This window comes from Rhinopithecus roxellana, chromosome 6, assembly GCF_007565055.1.
Source record: "Rhinopithecus roxellana isolate Shanxi Qingling chromosome 6, ASM756505v1, whole genome shotgun sequence".
Classification (NCBI taxonomy): domain Eukaryota; kingdom Metazoa; phylum Chordata; class Mammalia; order Primates; family Cercopithecidae; genus Rhinopithecus; species Rhinopithecus roxellana.
The window spans coordinates 110,066,523-110,086,959 of record NC_044554.1 but is presented as its reverse complement, the minus strand read 5'-3'; the positions used below and the strand labels follow the sequence as shown (position 1 = coordinate 110,086,959).

At 39.2% G+C, this 20,437-nt stretch overlaps 1 protein-coding gene across 10 annotated transcripts in view; it reads left to right on the top strand.

Moving 5' to 3' along the window:
* Positions 1–20,437, top strand: part of KMT2C (lysine methyltransferase 2C) — a 305,698-nt gene that overhangs the window by 86,560 nt on the left and 198,701 nt on the right. For all 10 annotated transcript variants that reach the window (XM_030933367.1, XM_030933361.1, XM_030933358.1 and 7 more), the window contains one exon: positions 16,371–16,512. In XM_030933367.1, the coding sequence (XP_030789227.1) occupies positions 16,371–16,512 (142 nt within the window). The remainder of the gene's footprint in view (positions 1–16,370; positions 16,513–20,437) is intronic.

Genomic DNA, 20,437 nt, shown 5'->3' with positions numbered 1-20,437 from the left:
CTACCTTGTAAATGTCCCATGTGGATGAGAAGCATGTGTGTTCTGCTATTGTTGATGAAGTAGTCTTTAGATGTCAGTTATTTCCAGTTGATCAGTGGTGTCAGATTCACTGTGTCTTTGCTGATTTTCTGCCAGATCTATTTCTGAGAGGAGTGTTTAACTTTCCAGCTTTAATAGTGGATTCATCTCTTACTCCTTGCAATTGTATCATTTTTTTGCTTCACGTATTTCGATGTTCTGTTTAGACACACACATGGTAAGTATTGTTATGTCTTGGGAATTAACCCCTTTATCATTATAAAATACCTTTCGTTATTCCTGATAACTTTGACATCTGATCTGTCTGAAATTAATATAGCTACTCCTGCTTTCTTTTGATTATTGTTAGCTTGGAATATCTTTCTCCATTCATTTATTTCTTTTCTTTTTTTTTTTTTTTGAGGCGGAGTCTCGCTCTGTCGCCCAGGCTGGAGTGCAGTGGCCAGATCTCAGCTGACGGCAAGCTCCGCCTCCCAGGTTTCCGCCATTCTCCTGCCTCAGCCTCCCGAGTAGCTGGGACTACAGGCGCGCGCCACCTCGCCCAGCTAGTTTTTTGTATTTTTTAGTAGAGACGGGGTTTCACCGTGTTAGCCAGGATGGTCTCGGTCTCCTGACCTCGTGATCCGCCTGTCTCGGCCTCCCAAAGTGCTGGGATTACAGGCTTGAGCCGCCATGCCCGGCCCATTTATTTTCTTATCTATATGTAACTTTATATTATAAAGTTTTTTTTGTAAGCAGTATGTACTTGGGTTTTCTTTTTTAAAAATCTATTCTAGGCTGCGCACGGTGGCTAATACCTGGATTCCCAGCATTTTAGGAGGCTGAGGCAGGTGGATCACCTGTGGTCGGGAGTTAGAGACCAGTCTGACGAACATGGTGAAACCCCACCTCTACTAAAAATACAAAAATTAGCCGAGCATGGTGGCGGGTACCTGTCCCAGCTACTCAGGAGGCTGAGGCACAAAAATTGCTTGAATCCAGGAGGCGGAGGTTGCAGTGTGCTGAGATCGTGCCATTGCCCTCCAGCCTGGGCAACAGAGCAAGACTCTCAAAGGAAAAAAAACCAACCTATTATAACAATTTCTGTCTTTTAATTGGTATATTTAGACCGTTGTTATTCATAGCGATTCTTTTTTGTTTTTAGAGATGGAGTCTCACTGTATCACCCAGGCTGGAGTGCAGTGGTGCCATCATAGTTCACTGTAAACTTGAACTCTTGGGCTCAAGCCATCCTCCCACCTCAGCTTCCCAAGTAGCTGGAACTATCAGTGCTTAGCCTCCCAAGTAGCTGAGAGTACTGGTGCATACCACCACTCCTGGCTAATTAAAAAAAATAATTTTTTTGGAGAGACGTGTTCTTGCTGTGTTGCCCAGGCTAGTCTTGAAATGCTGGCCTTGGCCTCCCAAAGTGCTGGGATTACAGGGATGAGCCACCATGCCCAGCTTCAGTGATTGTTGATATAATGGAATAGATATCTACCATATCTGTTAACTGTTTTCTATTTGTTGTCCTTATTCTTTGTTCCTATTTTTGTCTTCCACTCTTATTTGTGCCTTTTGTGGTTTTACTTTGTTTTATTATAATTTTTTGAGACAGAGTCTCGCTCTGTAACCCAGGCTGGAGTGCAGTGGCGCCATCTCAGCTCACTGCAAGCTCCGTCTCCCGGGTTCGCGCCATTCTCCTGCCTCAGCCTTCCGAGTAGCTGGGAGTGCAGGCGCACGCCACCCTGCCCGGCTAATTTTTTATGTTTTTAGTAGAAACGGTGTTTCACTGTGTTAGCCAGGATGGTGTCGCACTCCTGACCTCGTGATCTGCCCACCTCGGCCTCGCATAGTGCTGGGATTACAGGCGTGAGCCACTGCACCCAGCCTGCCTTTTGTGATTTTGATTGAGTAATTTGTATGATTCTGTTTTCTCTCCTTAGCACAGTTTTTTCTTTTGAGTTGTTGTTTTAGAGTTTGTAATATATATTTACAACAAGTCCAAGTCTGCTTTCTAATAACACTGTGCGGTAGTGTCCCCCTTTAACTATGGTTTTGCTTTTCACAGTTTGGGTTACCTCCAGTTAACCATGGTCTGAAAATATTAAATGGGAAATTCCAGAAATGAACAATTCATAAATTTTAAGTTGTATGCTGTTTTCAGTAGCATAATGAAATCTTGTGCCTTCCAGCCTGAGATGTGAATCATCTCTTGGTCCAGTGCATCCATACTGTATATGTTACCTGCCCATTATTCACTTAGTAGCCGTCTTAGTATGATTGAAAAAACATACTGGATGTACTGGGTTTGCTATTACTTGGTTTCAGGCATCCACTGGGGGTCTTGGAATATATTCCCCATGGATAAGATGGCACCACTGTAATTTTCACTTCTAATGTGAGTACTTTATAAGAACAAAATAATCCTAATTCCTCCCTCCTATCTCTTGTATTGTTGCTGTCAGTCATTTCACTTATATATAAGCGTATGTATTTATACATAAGCAATCATCATTGAATACACTGTTGCAGATATTATTTTGAACAAACTTATCTATTAGATCAGTCAACAATAAGAAAAAAATTTTTTAAAAATTTTATCTTCACTTACCGCTTCTGAGATGCTCTTCCTTTCTTGATATAGATCTAAGTTTTTGACCTGTACCATTTTTGTTCTCTCTAAAGGATTTCTTGCAAGGTGTAGGTCATCTGACAACAAATTCTTCAATTTTTGTTTGCCTGAGAAAGCCTTCACTTTTGAAGGATAATTTTGCAGGGTACAGAATTATAGGTTGATGTTTTCTTTCTCTCAACGTGTTACATATTTCCTTCCCTCTCTTCTTGCTTGCATGGTTTCTGAGTTGATGTAATTGTTACCTTAGGTATTTTTTCTCCTCCTGAGCTCTTTCAGGATTTTTCAGTATTCTGTGGTTTGAATATGATGTGACCAGGTGTAGTTTTTTTGGGCATTTATCCTTTTTGATGTTCTTTGTCGTTTGGTTTCTGAGATTAATTTGATGACATTTCTTGTTCTTCGTCTCTTTTTTCTTTTTAATATTTCCATTACATGTTATCTTTTTGTAGTTTTCTGTATTAAACATTCTGTTCTTTTTTTTTTTTTTCCCAGTCTTTTTCTCTTTGCTGTTCAAGTTTGGAGGTTTCTTTTGAAATATCTTGAAGCAATGAGATTGTTTCCTCAGCTGTGTGAGGTCTACTAATAGGCTCACTGAAAGCATTCATCATTTCTGTTAAAGTTTTTTTAAATCTCTATCATTTTAATCTCTAGAATTTCCAGTTCTCTGCTTACATTGCCCATGTCTTCTTGCATGCTGTCTACTTTATCTCTTAGAGCCGTTAGCATATTAATCATAGTTGCTTTAAATTCCTCATCTGATCGTTTCAAATTCCCTCCAAGTCTAGTTCTGGTGTTGCTCTATACTGTGTTTTTTGCTTTTTAGTATACCTTGTAATTTTTTTTCTCAATAGCCAGATGTAATGCACTGGGTAAAGACAACAGCTGTAAACAGATAGGCCTTTAGTAATGTGGTGAGCCTTGTAGGAGGAGGGGGAAGTCTGAGTTTTTTATTCTTCCTCCCTGCCCTGTGCTTTCACTGCTCTTAGGTGGGGCAGAATGGCCTAGAATGGGCTAGAGTTAGATAATTCTTCTAGGCTAGAACTGTCTGGAGTTTATTCTCTTCTTGTAGGTTAGGCTTTAGTTACATAGTTTCTCCTGAAGGCAGGCCTTGTTAAGAGAATGCTCTGGTGTATTTAGAAATGGTTCCTTTTCCCCCCCTGCTGTTGAAAGCAAGAAGGGATTTTTCTGTGAAATTCACTGTGAGAAACTGGTAGAACTCCTAGAGGTAAAACACAAAACTGTTGGGCCCCACAGTGACTGGGTCCCTCTGTAGTTTTTATCTTCCAGACTTCTCTGCACTGAACCTCCAGCGTTTTGTCAATTATGGTTCAGGTTTTGGTACCCATGGAGGTTTTTACCCATGGGTTTCTGGTCAGGTAAGTTGTGATTCTTGTCTATCCCTCCAGTTCTGAGGGTACCTGTTTGCCCTGTGACTTTATTGATCTTATGCATCTAGCAAGAGTTGTTGATTTTTCAGTTTAGCTTTTTAAATGTATTAACTATAGTTATAGCCCTTTTCTAATTTGGTAAGTCAGTTATAACTAGTGGAATGGATTATAATTAATAGTTAACAATAACTAAGTTAATATCCATTAGTGTAAATATGTCTCATAAATAATATTAATCTTATTAAAGTAATAAAACTTTGATTTAATATCAACATTACCATTTGTGAGTAACCTTTGAGGGATTTCCACTAATGATGTCTATCATACTGCCTTATTTATGTGTCACAATCTTAGATTATCTTCTGGTCTAGTTATTTGTTACTTTTTCGCTGTTGCTTTTGTAATAACTGTTGGTTCTTATTTAGTGGTGGCTTTCAGATGTTAGTGTTTAATTGACGTAGACAAGATAGGGGTCTTTTGCTTTGTCCATACACTTGATGAGACAGGTGGAATTGGAGTTCCAAAGCCTTGCATATGTTACTTTAATTCAACACCTTTTGGTTATTTGCATATGTTTTAAATATTCAACTTTGTATAAACCCCATATATGCCTTTATTCACAAGAATAGAAACTTTAGTGATATTATTATTTTAAAAAATGGACACCCTAAATTATTGTTTGTACATTTTGAGTATAGCTACTCATTGAACAGGTTATGGTGACATTTGGCACAAAGAAAAAGCCTGGATTCTTGTTACATTAATTGGTGTAACAATTTAACTTTACCTGTCCTTTCTTATCTTTTTTTGGTATGAAAGTTTGTAATTGACTCTTGTCTTTGAATTATCAGGTTTTTCTTTGGATAATATTTTCCACTAACTTTAGTAGATTATTTAAAATTAAATATTGTGGTGGTAGATATTGGTGTTGTCTGTCAAATAGCTCTGGCACTCTCCCTTCTGGATATGTGGTGGAATTACACAGCTCCAAGCCTGCTTGAGGGACCCATATGATTGTGTCCAGTGAATTGTGGGTGGAAATCATATGAGTCACTTCTGCACTGGAGCAAAACCCTCCCGAGCTTTTTTCTTTTGTAGTCATTGTTTGAAATACTGACCGCTTCGACGGTTTCGATGAAGAGATGGTGGAGCAAAGACACCTATATGTCTTTGATAAGCCATACATAATCTTCAAACTGAAGTTTAAAATGAAAACTTCAGCTACTTATTGCCATGTAACAAATTATTTCAGAACACAATGGCTTAAAAAGCAGACATATTTCATGATCTGGTGGGTTAGGAATTTAGGTCAGGCTTGGCATCAGGTTGATGCTCTACTGGCATCAACCAGAGTCATTCGTTGCTATTCAGGTGACACTTGGGCTGGTCTAGAGGATCCAAGACAGTTTCATTGGTTGATTTTTGTTTTTAAGGCCTAAAGTTAAATTTCAGAAGAAGATCAGTATTGGTAGAAATAACTGTTACAAAGATGTATGTTGTAATTTGTTTACTTTATTTTCGTTTATTTCATTAATTGCAAAAAACTCCATTAAAAATATTTAAAAGTTACGTAGGAAAACTGAAGGAAATATTGATAACAGCTAAATAAAACACCTAGAGAACAGCTGACTTATAACAATTACTTTTTTTTTTCATTTATTAGCAGTCTATCCTGCTTAAACAATTACTGTTTAAATTAATGCCCATATATTTTTTGGCTTTTGACAAGTATTGAACTCTTAAGCTTTTTGAGTTTGCGTTAAAACATCACATTAAATATTATAACAGTAATGTATATTTGTAGAAATTTATAGAACTGTGGATAAGTATAAAGAGAGTAAGTCATTGGTAAAACTGTTAACTACCAGAGAAAATTAGTGCTTTTTTTGTGTATTTACTTTTAGTTGCTTAAATTGTTCTGTGAAAGCAGCAACCACATTCATATTATTAATCAGTGCCAATATTTTAGTTTAGTGAATATAGGGTTAATAAATAATTTGCTTTTTTCTAATGTAGTGGTAATGCTTTAGCTTTACAACACAATTTTGATGACATTGGATACACTAGATTCAAGGAGATACATCCAGAAAACATAACTGTCAGGAGACAAACTTCTTTCAAAAGAAGGAAGGGGCATGGTTACACAATTTCTTAGCTATGTTTTCTTCTGTAGTTTTAGTAGGAAGCAAGCATGAAAAATATTGCCATTCTCTGGAGGTAAGGGAAATAAGTTATTCTATTTAATAGCTGATTAGGCTGGGCATGGTGATGGTGGCTCATGCTTGTAATTCTAGCACTTTGGGAGGCTGAGGTGGGAAGATAACTTGAGCCCATGAGACCAGCCTGGGCAACATAGTGAGTCCCTGTCTCAACAACAACAACAACAAAAAGGCCAGGTATGATAGCATGTGCCTTGTAGTCCTGGCTAATGGGGAAGTTGAGATGGGAGGATACCTTCAGACCAGGAGTTTGAGGTTATGATGAGCTATGATTGTGCCACTGTACTCTAGCCTGGGTGACAGCATGAGTCCATCTCTTTAAAAAAAAAAAAAAAAAAAAAAAAGGCCGGGCGTGGTGGCTCATGCCTGTAATCCCAGCACTTTGGGAGGCCAAGGTGGGCGGATCATGAGGTCAGGAGATAGAGACCATCCTGGCTGACATGGTGAAACCCTGTCTCTACTAAAAATACAAAAAATTAGCCAGGCGTGGTGGTGGGTGCCTGTGGTCCCAGCTACTCAGGAGGCTGAAGCAGGAGAATGGCGTGAACCCGGGAGGCGGAGCTTGCAGTGAGCTGAGATCGTGCCACTGCACTCTAGCCTGGGGGACAGAGCAAGACTCCATCTCAAAAAAAAAAAAAAAAAAATTGATTAAAGCATAGAGGGAGGAAGGCATATTTTTTGGATAACTAGTTGATAATGAATATCAGTGTTTACTTGTATAGTTAGTAAATACGAGTTCTTTTTAAATATATTATTTTTCTCTGTGCTTTTGTAAATCTTTGTGTCTGTATATATGATTTATCTGCTTGCTTTATATTATATAATTAGCATTAAGCAATTATCGAACATCATTCAGGTTTTATGATAGCTCTGGTTTATAAAAACAGATACAGCGCATGTTTTCATAGAGCATATAGTCAAACTGGGGGTGTGGTCTCTTGTGAATGGCACATATAGAACAGAGGTTCTTAACTTTTTCGGTGCCATAGTCGCCTTTGGTAGTATGGTGTAGTCCATAGACTCTTTTTCAAATAGTGTTTTTAAATGAATAAAATAAAAATATACCAAAATAAGATTACAAAGATAAACAATTACATTGAAATAAAAATAAGCCAAACTTGTAGTTTTGTAACATCTTTTTAATCCACACTTGAATTATAAAATCTAGCAGTGGATTTAATAACTATTGTAATTTTGAAGTATTGATGATGGTGAAATATATTTTGGGATATCTGCAACAACTGCATGTGATAAGAAAATATCCATGATTTCTGTTGGTGACAAAGACTTAGGTATCCACTAATACCACTGTGCATGCTGCTTACATTCTTAATATTTTCTTAGAATTCTAAATTTGGAAGTGAGTAAAAATGAGAGGTTAGTAAAAATAAAGAAGTAACTTCTCCCTCTAAAATCCCGGAACCCTTGAATAAGCAAACTTTAAAACTCCATTGAAAAAGTAGGGTGCTTTAAAAGAGTGTACTAATGTATTGATAAGGGAGTCCATAATTGACCTAAAATATTTTTGACATAGTCTGTTATGCTATCAATGTTGGTAAGTTTGTTCAGTATATTTGTAGGCTACATACAGTCCTTTCAAAGAAGTATTTAACCTTTGAGGGAAATACTTTTGTAATTGTTAAAAATCAAAATGCTTTATTTCTGTGAACTTGACTGTGAGATAAATATTCTCTCCACTTCATAATTTTATTCAGCAGTGCCTAAAAAAGAGAAAAACTCTATTTTTAGTTATCATCTCATAGTCTTTATATTCAGTAAATGGTCACTCAGTAACATGGTCCTAGTAAGACTGTTAACATTTCTCTTTAATATTGATGCATTTGTAAAACTTACAAGCTACACTTTGATGCTATGCCAGGTGGGGGAAGTAGTGAAAAGAGCACATCAGGCTTTAGAGTTGCACAGCCTGATTTTGGATCCCAGTTTTGTTTCCTATTAGCTTTGTGATCTTGAGCTTGTAATTAACTTTCAGATTTTAGTTTCCTTATCTTTTAAATGAAGAAAATATGTTAGATGTTACTCTTTTTTTAAAAGAGAAGACTTGAGAGAGAACTATTAGGCACACTTTGATTTATCCTTTTAGTTTTAGCTGGGCTTCTAACACCTTTCTGAAGCCTTTCTGAGCTGTATTACCCACCTCTTCCCCTTAACTCCCATCATACCATGTGCTTACCAGCATCATGACTATAACTGTGTCCTCTTTTTTTTAGACGGAGTCTTGCTGCGTCCCCCAGGCTGGAGTGCAGTGGCGCGCTCTTGGCTCGCTGCAAGCTCCGCCTCCCGGGTTCACGCCATTCTCCTACCTCAGCCTCCTGAGTAGTTGGAACCACAGGCGTCCACCACCAAGCCTGGCTAATTTTTTGTATTTTTAGTAGAGACGAGGTTTCACCATGTTAGCCAGGATGGTCTCTATCTCCTGACCTTGTGATCCACCCACCCCGGCCTCCCAAAGTGCTAGGATTACAGGCGTGAGCTACCGCACCTGGCCTATTGTGTGCTATTTTTATTTTCAGTCTTCCACATAGATCCATTAAACATAAGGATCTTGACTATCTTTGTAATGACTACCATTTGAATAGAAATTATAGTATGTAGTTGTTACTCAAAATTTTGTTTGGTAAATAACCATTCTAAATTAATGATATATAATCTGGAGCATAGAGCCAGGAGGGGCTAAATAAATGTTCTCTTTATTCCCGTTCGTTACTTCTCATAATGCAATTTAGCAATTCATGATGTGACATCAAGAGTTAGAAATTGAGTAGGTGAGGGCCAAGCGCAGTGGCTCATGCCTGTAATCCCAGCACTTTGGGAGGCTGAGGCTGGTGGATCATGAGGTCAGGAGAGTGTGACCAGCTAACACGATGAAACCCCGTCTCTACTAAAAAATACAAAAAGCAGCCGGGTATGGTAGCGGGTGCCTGTAGTCCCAGCTACTGAGGAGGCAGGAGAATGGCGTGAACCCGGGTGGCAGAGCTTGCAGTGAGCCGAGATCACAGCACTGCAAACTCCAGCCTGGGCGACAGAGCCAGACTCTGTCTTTAATAAAAAAAAAAAAGAAAAAAAAAATTGAGTAGGTGAGGTGGACAAGTAAATCCATAGACTATAGTGTGTGAATATAGATAGAGGTCATCAGAGTAACAGCTACATCACTACACTTAAGATGTTGAGCTAAGTGCTTTTCATGCATCCTTTTTTTTTTTTTTTATAATCATAAAGATAGTTTTATACTAGGTGGTATTGTCTGTCTTTTAAATGACGAGCAAAGTAAAATTGAGATGAAGTTAAATAACTTGCCAAAGGTCACATTGCTAGCAGATGGCTGAGCTAGAATGCAAACTCGGAACCATTGGATTCCAGGCATTTGATTTTAACTAACACAGCAGACAACTTTTGCTGTTAAACTTTCCCATGTCTTAGAACCAATTTATGTAGGATAAATTAGAATCATTGGAGGTGGAAAAGTAAAGGTTTAAAAGAGGGTATGTTATGAAATTATTTAAGGGAAAGAGTTAGATCTAATTTATCTTTGCATCCCCAGAGATATGCCTGGCACATAGATGATGCTATTTAATGAAGTGCACAATCTCTTCAAGTTCTCTTAGGAATTACTTACATGTGATTAGGTTCTCTTTTTTATTGTTGTTGAGAGACAGGGTCTTGCTCTGTCGCCCAGGGTGGAGTACAGTGGTATGATCTTGGTTCAGCTGCAACCTCTGCCTCCCAGGCGTAAGTGATTCTTCCACCTCAACCTCCTGAATAGCTGGGTCTACTGGTGTGTGCCACCAAGGCCGGCTGAATTTTTTTTGCTTTTGCCATGTTGCCCAGGCTGATCTTGAACTTCTGGGCTCAAGTGATCCTCCTGCCTCCCAAAGTGCTGGGATTACAGGTTTGAGCCACCACGCCAGGTCAATGATTAGGTTCTTTAGTATGTTACCACTGTACATGTGCCACCTAGTAGATGGAGATTATCCATAGATAGTGGCTACAGATGAAATTGCCTCACCTGTCCTTATCCCAGGGTTGCAGTGGTCCACCAAAATGACTGGCGCATTTTGTGACCAATTGCCATTGCCTGTATTTAGGTCAGGTTCAAAGTAAGGGGAAAGATATATTGGGGATTTCATATTCAAGAAAAATACCACACTAAAGTTTTAAAAATGCAGTGTAAATTTTTAAATATCTGCTCCAGTTTCCAGAGTTTGGTTTGCAGGCAGTTTGAGCTAATTGAACCTTATGGAAGGCAAAAACTCTGCAAAGTGTTGGAGTAGCCAAACCTGGACTACTTTATTGGCTAACTTCTTTCTTTAGGCAAAGCATAGGATAGTATTCAAGAGTACATTTTAAATAATAAACTAGAGATAATTAAGTACTGGCATCAGGAATATTTCCTCAGATATCACTGGGTTTATAGTCATTTCATCCAGAGCATCTCTGATGACATCTCTGGTTGGATCCCTGGTTGACATCAGTTTTATCCAGAGCAGTGTGTTTCACATTCTGCTGCCAAACTCTGACAATTGTTTGAAGACTAGGATTAGGAGAAGAGAGAGAGAGACATAAACACTCAATTGTCCTGCCTTGACTTTGACAGATAGTAAGATCTAACATATTCTACCAAATGAAGAGTGACAGTTAAAGACAGCTTCTGTTATTACCTGAAGTATCACATATTTAGTGATACCTTTTTTGTTGTTTGTTTCTATTTTGTGGCAGGAATTACTGCTACCTAAGAAGCAGTCATAGAGTCCTCCTTATTTGTTAAAGAACACAAGACCAAAACAACAAAATCTAAACCAAAAGTAAAACCAAAACTTAGCACTCCCTGCTGTTTCTTTAGCAGATCCAGGTTAGAATCATGGGCAGAGCCAGTGATGATAATAGCTAGAGGAGAAAAGAGAACAGGATGAACTCTGAAAGCCTGTCTTCTTACCTGCTTTGTGGGATCAGATCTGGTGCTGATCCTATTTCTTAAAAAACAAAAACAAACAAACAAAAAACTCTATAGTCTGAATCTTTTTTTCCTCTTTGAAATTCAGGAAACATAATTTCAAAAGGTTGTATACCTGCAAACCTACTGACCAACCAGTAACAGTAATGTTTAACTTTTCTATTTCCTTCTGGCTCTAATTTGAGGGAGAGATAGACACTGTCCTACTTGTTTTCCCTTAGCTGTTAGCAATAAAACTCCCCTAAAAATAATAAAAGTGCTGTGTATTTTCTTTTGTGGGAACAAAAATAAGGAAAAAGCTGAGACTGTTATATACTGTGCTAGGAGAAGGCCATTTTTGACTAGACGTCATATATGGTAGATAGCAGCATACTAAAAGGAAACAGACAAGTCATACTTTATTGGAGGGAGCACAGTTTGGGAGTGGGGATAAATGGGTCTGGCACCAGGAAGAAAAATGTTTCTAGGGTCATGTAATGATTTGTGACCCTGGTCCATTTGACTCGTTGTGAGTTTCTGAAGGCACTATTCTTACTCCTCCTTTACGTTTGTCACTTATTTTTCTCTTCCCCTTATTACCCAGTAGTAAGAATGGTATAAAATGTGTATGTCCCAAAATGTGTCTGGGCCTCTCTGAGTAGAAATGAAATGCTTTCATAAAGGTATTTATATATATGATAATTTTATAGTACTTTGAATATAATGGGCAGGCAGAGAGTGTCTCTCCAGCAGAATTGTATTCTTTTTTGTCTTTGGCTGTAAGAATACTAGAGAGAGGCAACACAGAATACCCTTTGGCTCATTCCAGATGCTTTCCCTAGAGCTACAGGCTCTGTAAGTACAGTCTGCATTCCAAATAGGTTGTAGCTGTATTAAATATTTTAATACAGCATAAAAAAGGTCAGTTGATTTTCAAACTCCATTATCAGTGTCTCACGGCCTGATCACCAAGCCACTTGAAGTTTTTGTTATGGCAGTTCTTCACTCTTAATACCAGTTCTCTGTGTTAATTAGGGCATGGGTTAAGCTGCTGTAACAGAGACCCCAAAATATAGCAGTGGCTTAAATAAAACAAATTGATCTTTCTCTCATGTAGTATTTCTGAGGATGGAGAGCTTAGGTTGATGAGTCTTTGTTCCAGATTATTGTTTGTTGACCCAAGTTTCTTCTATCTTGTCTCTCTGCCATCACCTGGAGCATTGCCCCTCATGGGCAGCATTGCAGCTGGGTTGCTGTCATGTCCAATCCAGTACGTGGGAAAGGGGACTATAATTTAGTTAAGAGCAGGTCACTTCCTTTTAGATGATGAAGTTGCACAGTTGCGTCTGGTCATATTCTCTTTGTAAGAACTTCCCATGGTTTGCTGCAAAGAGGGTTGGGGAGTAAAGTCTCTAGCTGAGCAGTTACGTGCCCTGCTAACACTTGAAAAGTATGGGAGATGAAGAGTATGTTTTTGTCCTTTGTGTGCTTTCTGCAGGTTTATGTGCCTTGTTCATCTTTGAAGTTCTTTAGCTATTCTTGATCTGAATACCTTTTTTAGGGGGAGGGATTCAAATTTTATTTATTTTCTCTCATCTGCGACACATTCATTTTGTTCATGAGGTCATTTGTCATATAGAAATGTAAATTTTCATTTTATGATTCCTTTTGAATACAGACTTGTATTTGTAGATTTGATTCTAGATACTTTATCAATTTTGTCTCTAGGGATAGACAGGACACCTTGATTGGTAGACTGCATAAACAATTTAAGGTCAGCTTTTCTATTTCAAGTTTTTAAAAAAGAAAAGAAACATGTTAAGTATGAAAACCAAAACCATCTGTTTGATGCTTCATGTTATCATTAATTTTATGATTTGATAGGACTCACAGTTATTTGTAGTTTTTTCTAACTACGCAAGTATAGTTATACAAATTGGTCGTTTTTCACAATATTTTTCTAAAATTCATTTTGATTGTAGAAGATAGTTTTTTTTTTTTTAAAAGGAAAGTCAGGCCGGGCACGGTGGCTCAAGCCTGTAATCCCCGCATTTTGGGAGGCCGAGACGGGCGGATCACGAGGTCAGGAGATGGAGACCATCCTGGCTAATGTGGTGAAACCCCGTCTCTACTAAAAAAATACAAAAAAACTACCCGAGCGAGGTGGCAGGTGCCTGTAGTCCCAGCTACTCGGGAGGCTGAGGCAGGAGAATGGTGTAAACCCGGGAGGCGGAGCTTGCCATGAGCTGAGATCCGGCCACTGCACTCCAGCCTGGGTGACAGAGCGAGACTCCGTCTCAAAAAAAAGGAAAGTCAGATTGAAGTGCTAATCTGAGTGATAAGAAATCAAGTTTTGTGTGAAATTTAGTGTTCAAGATGCTAAATATGTCTAGTGTATAGTTGAAATATGGTGTGGAACTCAGGAGACAAGTTGGTGCTAGAGATGTTGATTTACAAATCATTAAGTCCAGAGGGAACTGTTGAAATGTGAATAATAATTAAGTTCTTCAAAGAGGAGCTTATAGGCTGGGTGCAGTGGCTCATGCCTGTATTCCTGGCACTTTGGGAGGACAAGGCAGGAGGATGACTTGAGGCCAGGAGTTTGAGACTTACCTGGGCAGCATAGTGAGACCCCCATTTCTACAAAAAGATGAAAAAGAATGTGGTAACATGTGCCTGTAGTCCCAGCTGCTTGGGAGGCTGAGGTGGGAGGATTGCTTGAGCCCAGGAATGTGAATGATCATACTACCCCACTGCAGCGTGGGCGACAGAGTGAGTCCTTTTCTCAAAAACAAAAACAACCAACCAACCCAGGAGTGTATAAAGGATGTATAGACGGCTGTACCTATATTTAGAGGTCTAAAGGAAATCAGCTGAAGAGACAGATATTAGACTATTATATCTCCCTGCTTATAAAAGATAGAAGAACATTTCACTAAGGAGGAAGTGGTCTTGGTGTGAAATGAATTTTTAGGATGTTTGAAGAAAGTTTGTGAGTGGTGACTGGATTGTTAATGCTTTTGCCATTGATCCATTGGTGGTGTTGATGAGAATAATTGTGTGTGTGTGTGTGTGTGTGTGTTTTGAGATGGAGTTTAGTTCCTGTTGCCCAGGCTGGAGTGCAATGGCATGATCTCAGCTCACCACAACATCCACCTCCCAGATTCAAGCGATTCTCCTGCCTCAGCCTCCTGAGTAGCTGGGATTACAGGCATGTGCCACCATGCTCTGCTAATTTTATATTTTTAATAGAGACAGGGTTTTACCATGTTGGTCAGTCTGGTCTCGAACTCCGGACCTCAGGTGATCTGCCCACCTTGGCCTCCCAAAGTGCTAGGATTACAGGTGTGAGCCACTGCACCCGGCTGAGAATAATTGTTATAATAGGCTGGATACAATTAGAAAGGTATAGTTGAAGGGGAAGGTAGTAGAGTTCAGTCAGTTTATTGTGCCATCTCATGAATTTGGTGGTAAAAGGAAAGACGGAAAAGGAGCTTGAAAGGACTTTAAGATTTTTTTGTTTGTTTGGGGTTAGTGATGCAGAAAGGTCTAAATAAATTTCAAGTTAGAAAAGAAGGAGCCAGCCAAGAGCATAGAACTGCATCATGAGCACTGGTGGGGAGGTGTAATGTCCCTTCATTCTAGTAATAGAGTATGGCAGACAGAGTGGGCATATAATTTTTATTAAACGAGAAGAATGATGTTGGGGTAGTGGTGTATGGAAATCCTCTCAGCTATTAGGTTGCCTCCTGAGAAAGAACATTTAAGGTGTTTGGGGTTGGACTCAAGGAGAATGGAAACAGGCAGTAAGGTGAAGGTTTGTCCTTTTCAAATATTAAGCCTTTAGAATGACTAATTAGGATACATAATGAGTCTTTTAATGATAATATAAAGTGTGAAACGATTTTTAATGATTCACTTTGAAATACATTTGTTCTGTAGACCAATTGCTATAATCCTGAAAATAAGATTCTTTTTTGGCCGGGCACAGTAGCTCATGCCTATAATTCCAGCACTTTGGGATGCTGAGGTGGGTGGATCATCTGAGGTCGGGAGTTTAAGACCAGCCTGGCCAACGTGGTGAAACCCAGTCTCTACTAAAAATACAAAAATTAGCCAGGTGTGGTGGTGGGTGCCTGTAATCCCAGCTACTCGGGAGGCTGAGGCGGAAGAATCACTTGATCCCAGGAGGCAGAGGTGGCAGTGAGTTGAGATCGCGCCATTGCATTCCAACCTGACTGACAGAGCGAGACTCCATCAAAATAAAAGAAAAAACATTTTTTATTTTTGTTTTTGAGGTAGGATCTGGATATGTTGCCCAAGCTGGAGTCCAGTGGTATCATCACAGCTCACTGTAGCCTCAACTGTCGGGGCTTGGTTGATTCTCCCACCTCAGCCACCTGAGTAGCTAGGACTACAGGCGTGTGCCACTATACTTGGCTAATTTTTTGTAGAGATGGGATGTCACCATGTTTCCCAGGCTGTCTTGAACTACTGGGCTCAAGCAATACGCCTGCCTCAGCCTCCCAAGGTGCTGGGATTACATGTGTGAGCCACCACACCTGGCCAAAATAAGATTCTATTTTTGAGATGGGGTCTGGCTTTGTCACCCAGGTCTGAGTGCAGTGGCATGATCCTGGCTCACTGCAGCCTCCGCCTCCCAGGTTCAAGGCATATCCTTCTATCTCAGCCTCCTGAGTAGTTGACACTGGAAGCATTCACCACCTTGCCTGGCTAATTTTTATATTTTTTGTTGAGATGAGATTTCACCATCTTGCCCAGGCCAGCCTTAAACTCCTGAACTCAAGGGATTTGCCTGCTTTGGCCTCTCAAATTGGTGCAGGGATTACAGGCATGAGCCATCATGCCTGGCCAAGATTCTTAACATTTATTGCTAGGATGAAACTTCTCTGAGTCAGCTATAATTCGGGCGCAAGTAAAAGTGTACCATGCTTCACATTATGTTGATAATCATTTTGCAGTAGAGAATAAAGATGCACAATACCACTAATTATGTGCATAAACTTTCCTGTATTAGTGAAGTATTGTTATTTGTTGTTTCTTTTTACATTATGACCTATGCTTTATAGATAAATTCACCAGTGATTAATATAAATACAAAAATGACTCTTTGTTTTCTCTTGTTTACTGTTAAGCGGAAATCAAAGAACAATCTGCAGAAGAGGATGCTGAAGCAGAAGTGGATAACAGCAAACAGCTAATTCCAGCTCTTCAGCAATCTGTGTCTGAGGAATCGGCAAACTCCCTGGTCTCTGTTGGTGTAGAAGCCAAAATCAGGTTAGAGAATGAATGCAGCTGGATTGGATATTAGTGACAGGAATAAAACAGTGAATCGACTATAGAGAAAATTCAAGGAGTATGAGTTTAGGATGAAAATCTGGGTGGACTTTTATGATTTAGTAGCTGAATTTGAAGCTGATGCCTCTGTGTGTAATTGGGTTGGGTACATCTGTGGGCTTAGGCAATTGTAGAACACGGCAGCACACTAGGGTTTTACTCTAGTCACCTCAGGCCAGTACAGAATATTACCAATGTGCTATTCCTGGCAGAAGACATAAATGTGAGCATTTAGCATGATGATTAATTTTTGATACTTACCTATAAACTTAAGTTTATACTTTTGTTCCTTACCTTCTCCCCATTCATTAAAAAAGGACTCACAGGACATTATAACGTATGTTTTTTTTTCTCCCCCCCCCCCCCCCCCTTTTTTTAAGATGAAGTCTTGCTCTGTCACCAAGCTGGAGTGCAGTGGCGCCATCTCAGCTCCCTGCAACCTCCGACCCCCTGATTCAAGCAATTTTTCTGCCTCAGGCTCCCGAGTAGCTGGGATTATAGGCATCACCACCATGCCCAGCTAATTTTTGTATTTTTAGTAGAGACAGGGTTTCACCATGTTGGCCAGGATGGTCTTGATCTCCTGACTTCATGATCCGCCTGCCTTGGCCTCCCACAGTGCTGGGATTACAGGCACGAGCCACCACACTGGGCCTGTAACCTATCATTCTATAATTCAGCTTTGAAGTCTTAAGAGTTTTTAGACCTTGTTTGAAAAACATGAATAAAATAATGAAATTATCCATCAGTTTAGTACTCCCATGTTCTTCCCTCCCTCCTTCTCTCCCTCCCTCCCTTCTTCCCCTCCCTCCTTCCTTCCCTACCTTCCTCCCTCCTTCCTCTCCATCCCTTCTCCCTCCTTCCTCCCTTCCTTTCCCTCCCCCTTCCTTTTCCTCTTCCTTTTCTTCCTTTCCTTTCTTTTTTTTTTATTTTTTAATTTTTATTTTTTTTATTTTTTTGAGGCAGGGTCTTACTCTGTTACCCAGGGTGGAGTGCAGTGGTGTGATCAGAGCTCACTGTAGCCTCAACCTCCCAGGCTCAGGTGATCCTCCCACCTTAGCCTCCCAGGTAGCTGGGACTACAGGTGTGTGCCACCATACTTGACTAATTTTTAAGTTTTTTTTTTTTGGTAGAGATTGGGTCTCTTTATGTTATCCAGGTTGGTCTGGAACTCCTGGGCTAAAGCAGTCTTGTCTCAGCCTCCCTAAGTGGTGGAATTATAAGCATGAACCACTGTACCTGGCCTCTCTCATCTTCTTGAAGCATTTTCTTTTGTTTGCTTTTGGGACATCTCACTCCTCATTTTGTCTTTTGCTAGTTGCTGTGGAGACTCTACATGTTTATAATTTTGGAATTCTTAAGGATACATCCTCAGATATCTTGTCTACTTTTTGTCTCTGTTCACCCCCTAGGAAAGAAAGCTCATTCATTCTGATAGCTGTAACCTCTGTGTATGCCCTTAAGAGTCTCATATGTTCATTTCCATTATTCTTCTTTATCTGATCTCCAGACCTTTATGTCCAGTTGTCTGCTTGACATCTCCATTTGGAAGTGTGTTAGACACCTCACCCTTAACATGTCCAATACCGTGCTTGATTCTGCCTCCACCTCTGCCCCAAATCTGCTTCTCCCCAAGATTTCCTCATTTCAATAAATAACGCCAGTATTCACTCAGTTGTTTAGTCCAGAAACTTTGGAAGTTAATCCTTGATTTCTATCTTTTCTCATACCTTATAGCTCAACTTGATAACCAGAGCAGCTTGTTACTGCCTTAACTTGCCTACCATTTTGGTTGAAGTCACTGTTATCCCTTGAAAGTTGTAGCCTTTTAAACAGTCTTTCTGCTTCTCTTTACCTTTCCACAGTACAATTTGTTTATAGCACAGTTGCAAAAATTATTCTAATAATGATAATCAGGTCCCCACTATCCACTCTCTTTCATGACTATTATATTTAAATTATATTCATAATTTCAAGTACTTACCATGTCTACAAGGTGTGATCTGTTCCTGACTCTCTCTCTCATGTCATTTGTCACTTACTGTGCTCTCACCACATTGGCCTCACTCCTTTACATGTGCTGATGGGGTTTCTGTCTGAGAGCTTTGGTGCTTGCTTTGCTTGTCTCCTGGTTTACCTCCCAGAAAGGACACCTTGCTGATAATACTATCCTCCTCTGAAGGGCCACATTTAGCTTAGTCTCAGTCAGCTCAGGAAAAAGAACATACAGTGTGAATCAAGGTAAAGAACACACTGGTGTTTGTTATACTGCAGTCCTCTCCTCCTCCTCTAGTATTTTTTGGGAGGTTTGAACATTTTCAAAATAAAAGAGTAGGATGGAAAAGAAAACAGCAGCAGCTCCCACCATATTTTACATAGTAACCTGCTATATTTTTCTTTTTTTTACTTTATGTTCTAGGGTACATGTGCACAACGTGCAGGTTTGTTACATATGTATACATGTGCCATGTTGGTGTGCTGCACCCATTAACTTGTCATTTACATTAGGTATATCTCCTAATGCTATCCTTCCCCACTCCCCCCCACCCCACAACAGGCCCCGGTATGTGATGTTCCCCTTTCTGTTTGTGGCACTTATTATTTTCCAGCAGTTCATTTGACTGTCATGTGAATTCTGAAGGCAGGCACTTTGCTGGTGGGCTTTGTTCACTGCACTGTGTCCTGCACCTAGTAGTCCCTGACAGAGATTAGGTGCTGTATAAATATTTTTTTAATGAATAATGCGTTCTAGTTGATTGAAAAACATTTAAAATTCTGCTTAAATTTTTGTGGTTTGATACTACCATAAACTTTAATTTTTACTGTTTTCTGTAGAAGTTAGAAATGGTGTAATGCATATGTGGAATTGAGAGGTACAGAATGCAGAATATTTGCTAGTTTAGAGCAGGTGCCTGAGAGCCTTCTGAAAGGATTCTGTGCTCGGTATCCTCTAGGCCTACTTCAGGAGCCCATTGTAGTTCTTAACTTCCTTGCTTGGTTCTGCAGATCTTAAGGACAGAGTATGCCTGACTGACTTATCTTTTTGTCCCCTGTGAGTAGCACACTGTCACTGTTAGTCCTCATCTAATACTTGTACAAAGAACGAAAGTTAAAAGCTACTCATGAATATATGATAATTTCATTTATAATAATCATGGCCTATCAGTGGAAAAGAATAGGTTACTCAATAATTGACTGTCTACTTAAAAAATATAGGTAGATTGATGCTCATACCACATGGAAACATAACCTTGAGGTAGATTAATAAGCAATGCCATTGTTATTTATTTATCCTGGGCTATACTACCACTACCACTGTTACTTTCATTAGACAGGACAGACTGAATGTACACTGTGAGAAGGCCAGCATACCATAAATACAGACCTGATGTTTATTCCAAGCTCCACCACTTTTGACCTTTATTTATTCATTTTTATCTCTCTGTCCCATAGTTTCCTTAAAATAGGATGTACAGATGGAATTTAATGAATTTTAATGGTGCAGTATATAAAATGTTCTAAATGAATCTGTAATCATCCTATTACAATTAATAGGATTTTAGCAAGATTGCTAGATACAAAATCAAAATGCAAAAATCACATGTGTTTATATAGGAACAGAGTTAAATGGTATTTTTTAGCATATTATTTTCCAATAATATAAAATTATATGTGACTAGGATTATGTGCAAAAATGTAAGACTTTTATTTTACTAGAGAAAATTATAAAACTTTCTGGAAAGATAAAGGAACACAGACATAATAGAAATAGAATATTCACATTTTAGGGGATTCAGTATTTTAAAGATATTCTTTCCCAATTTATCTGTAGGTTCAAGAAATTTCTAATAAAAATTTCTACAGT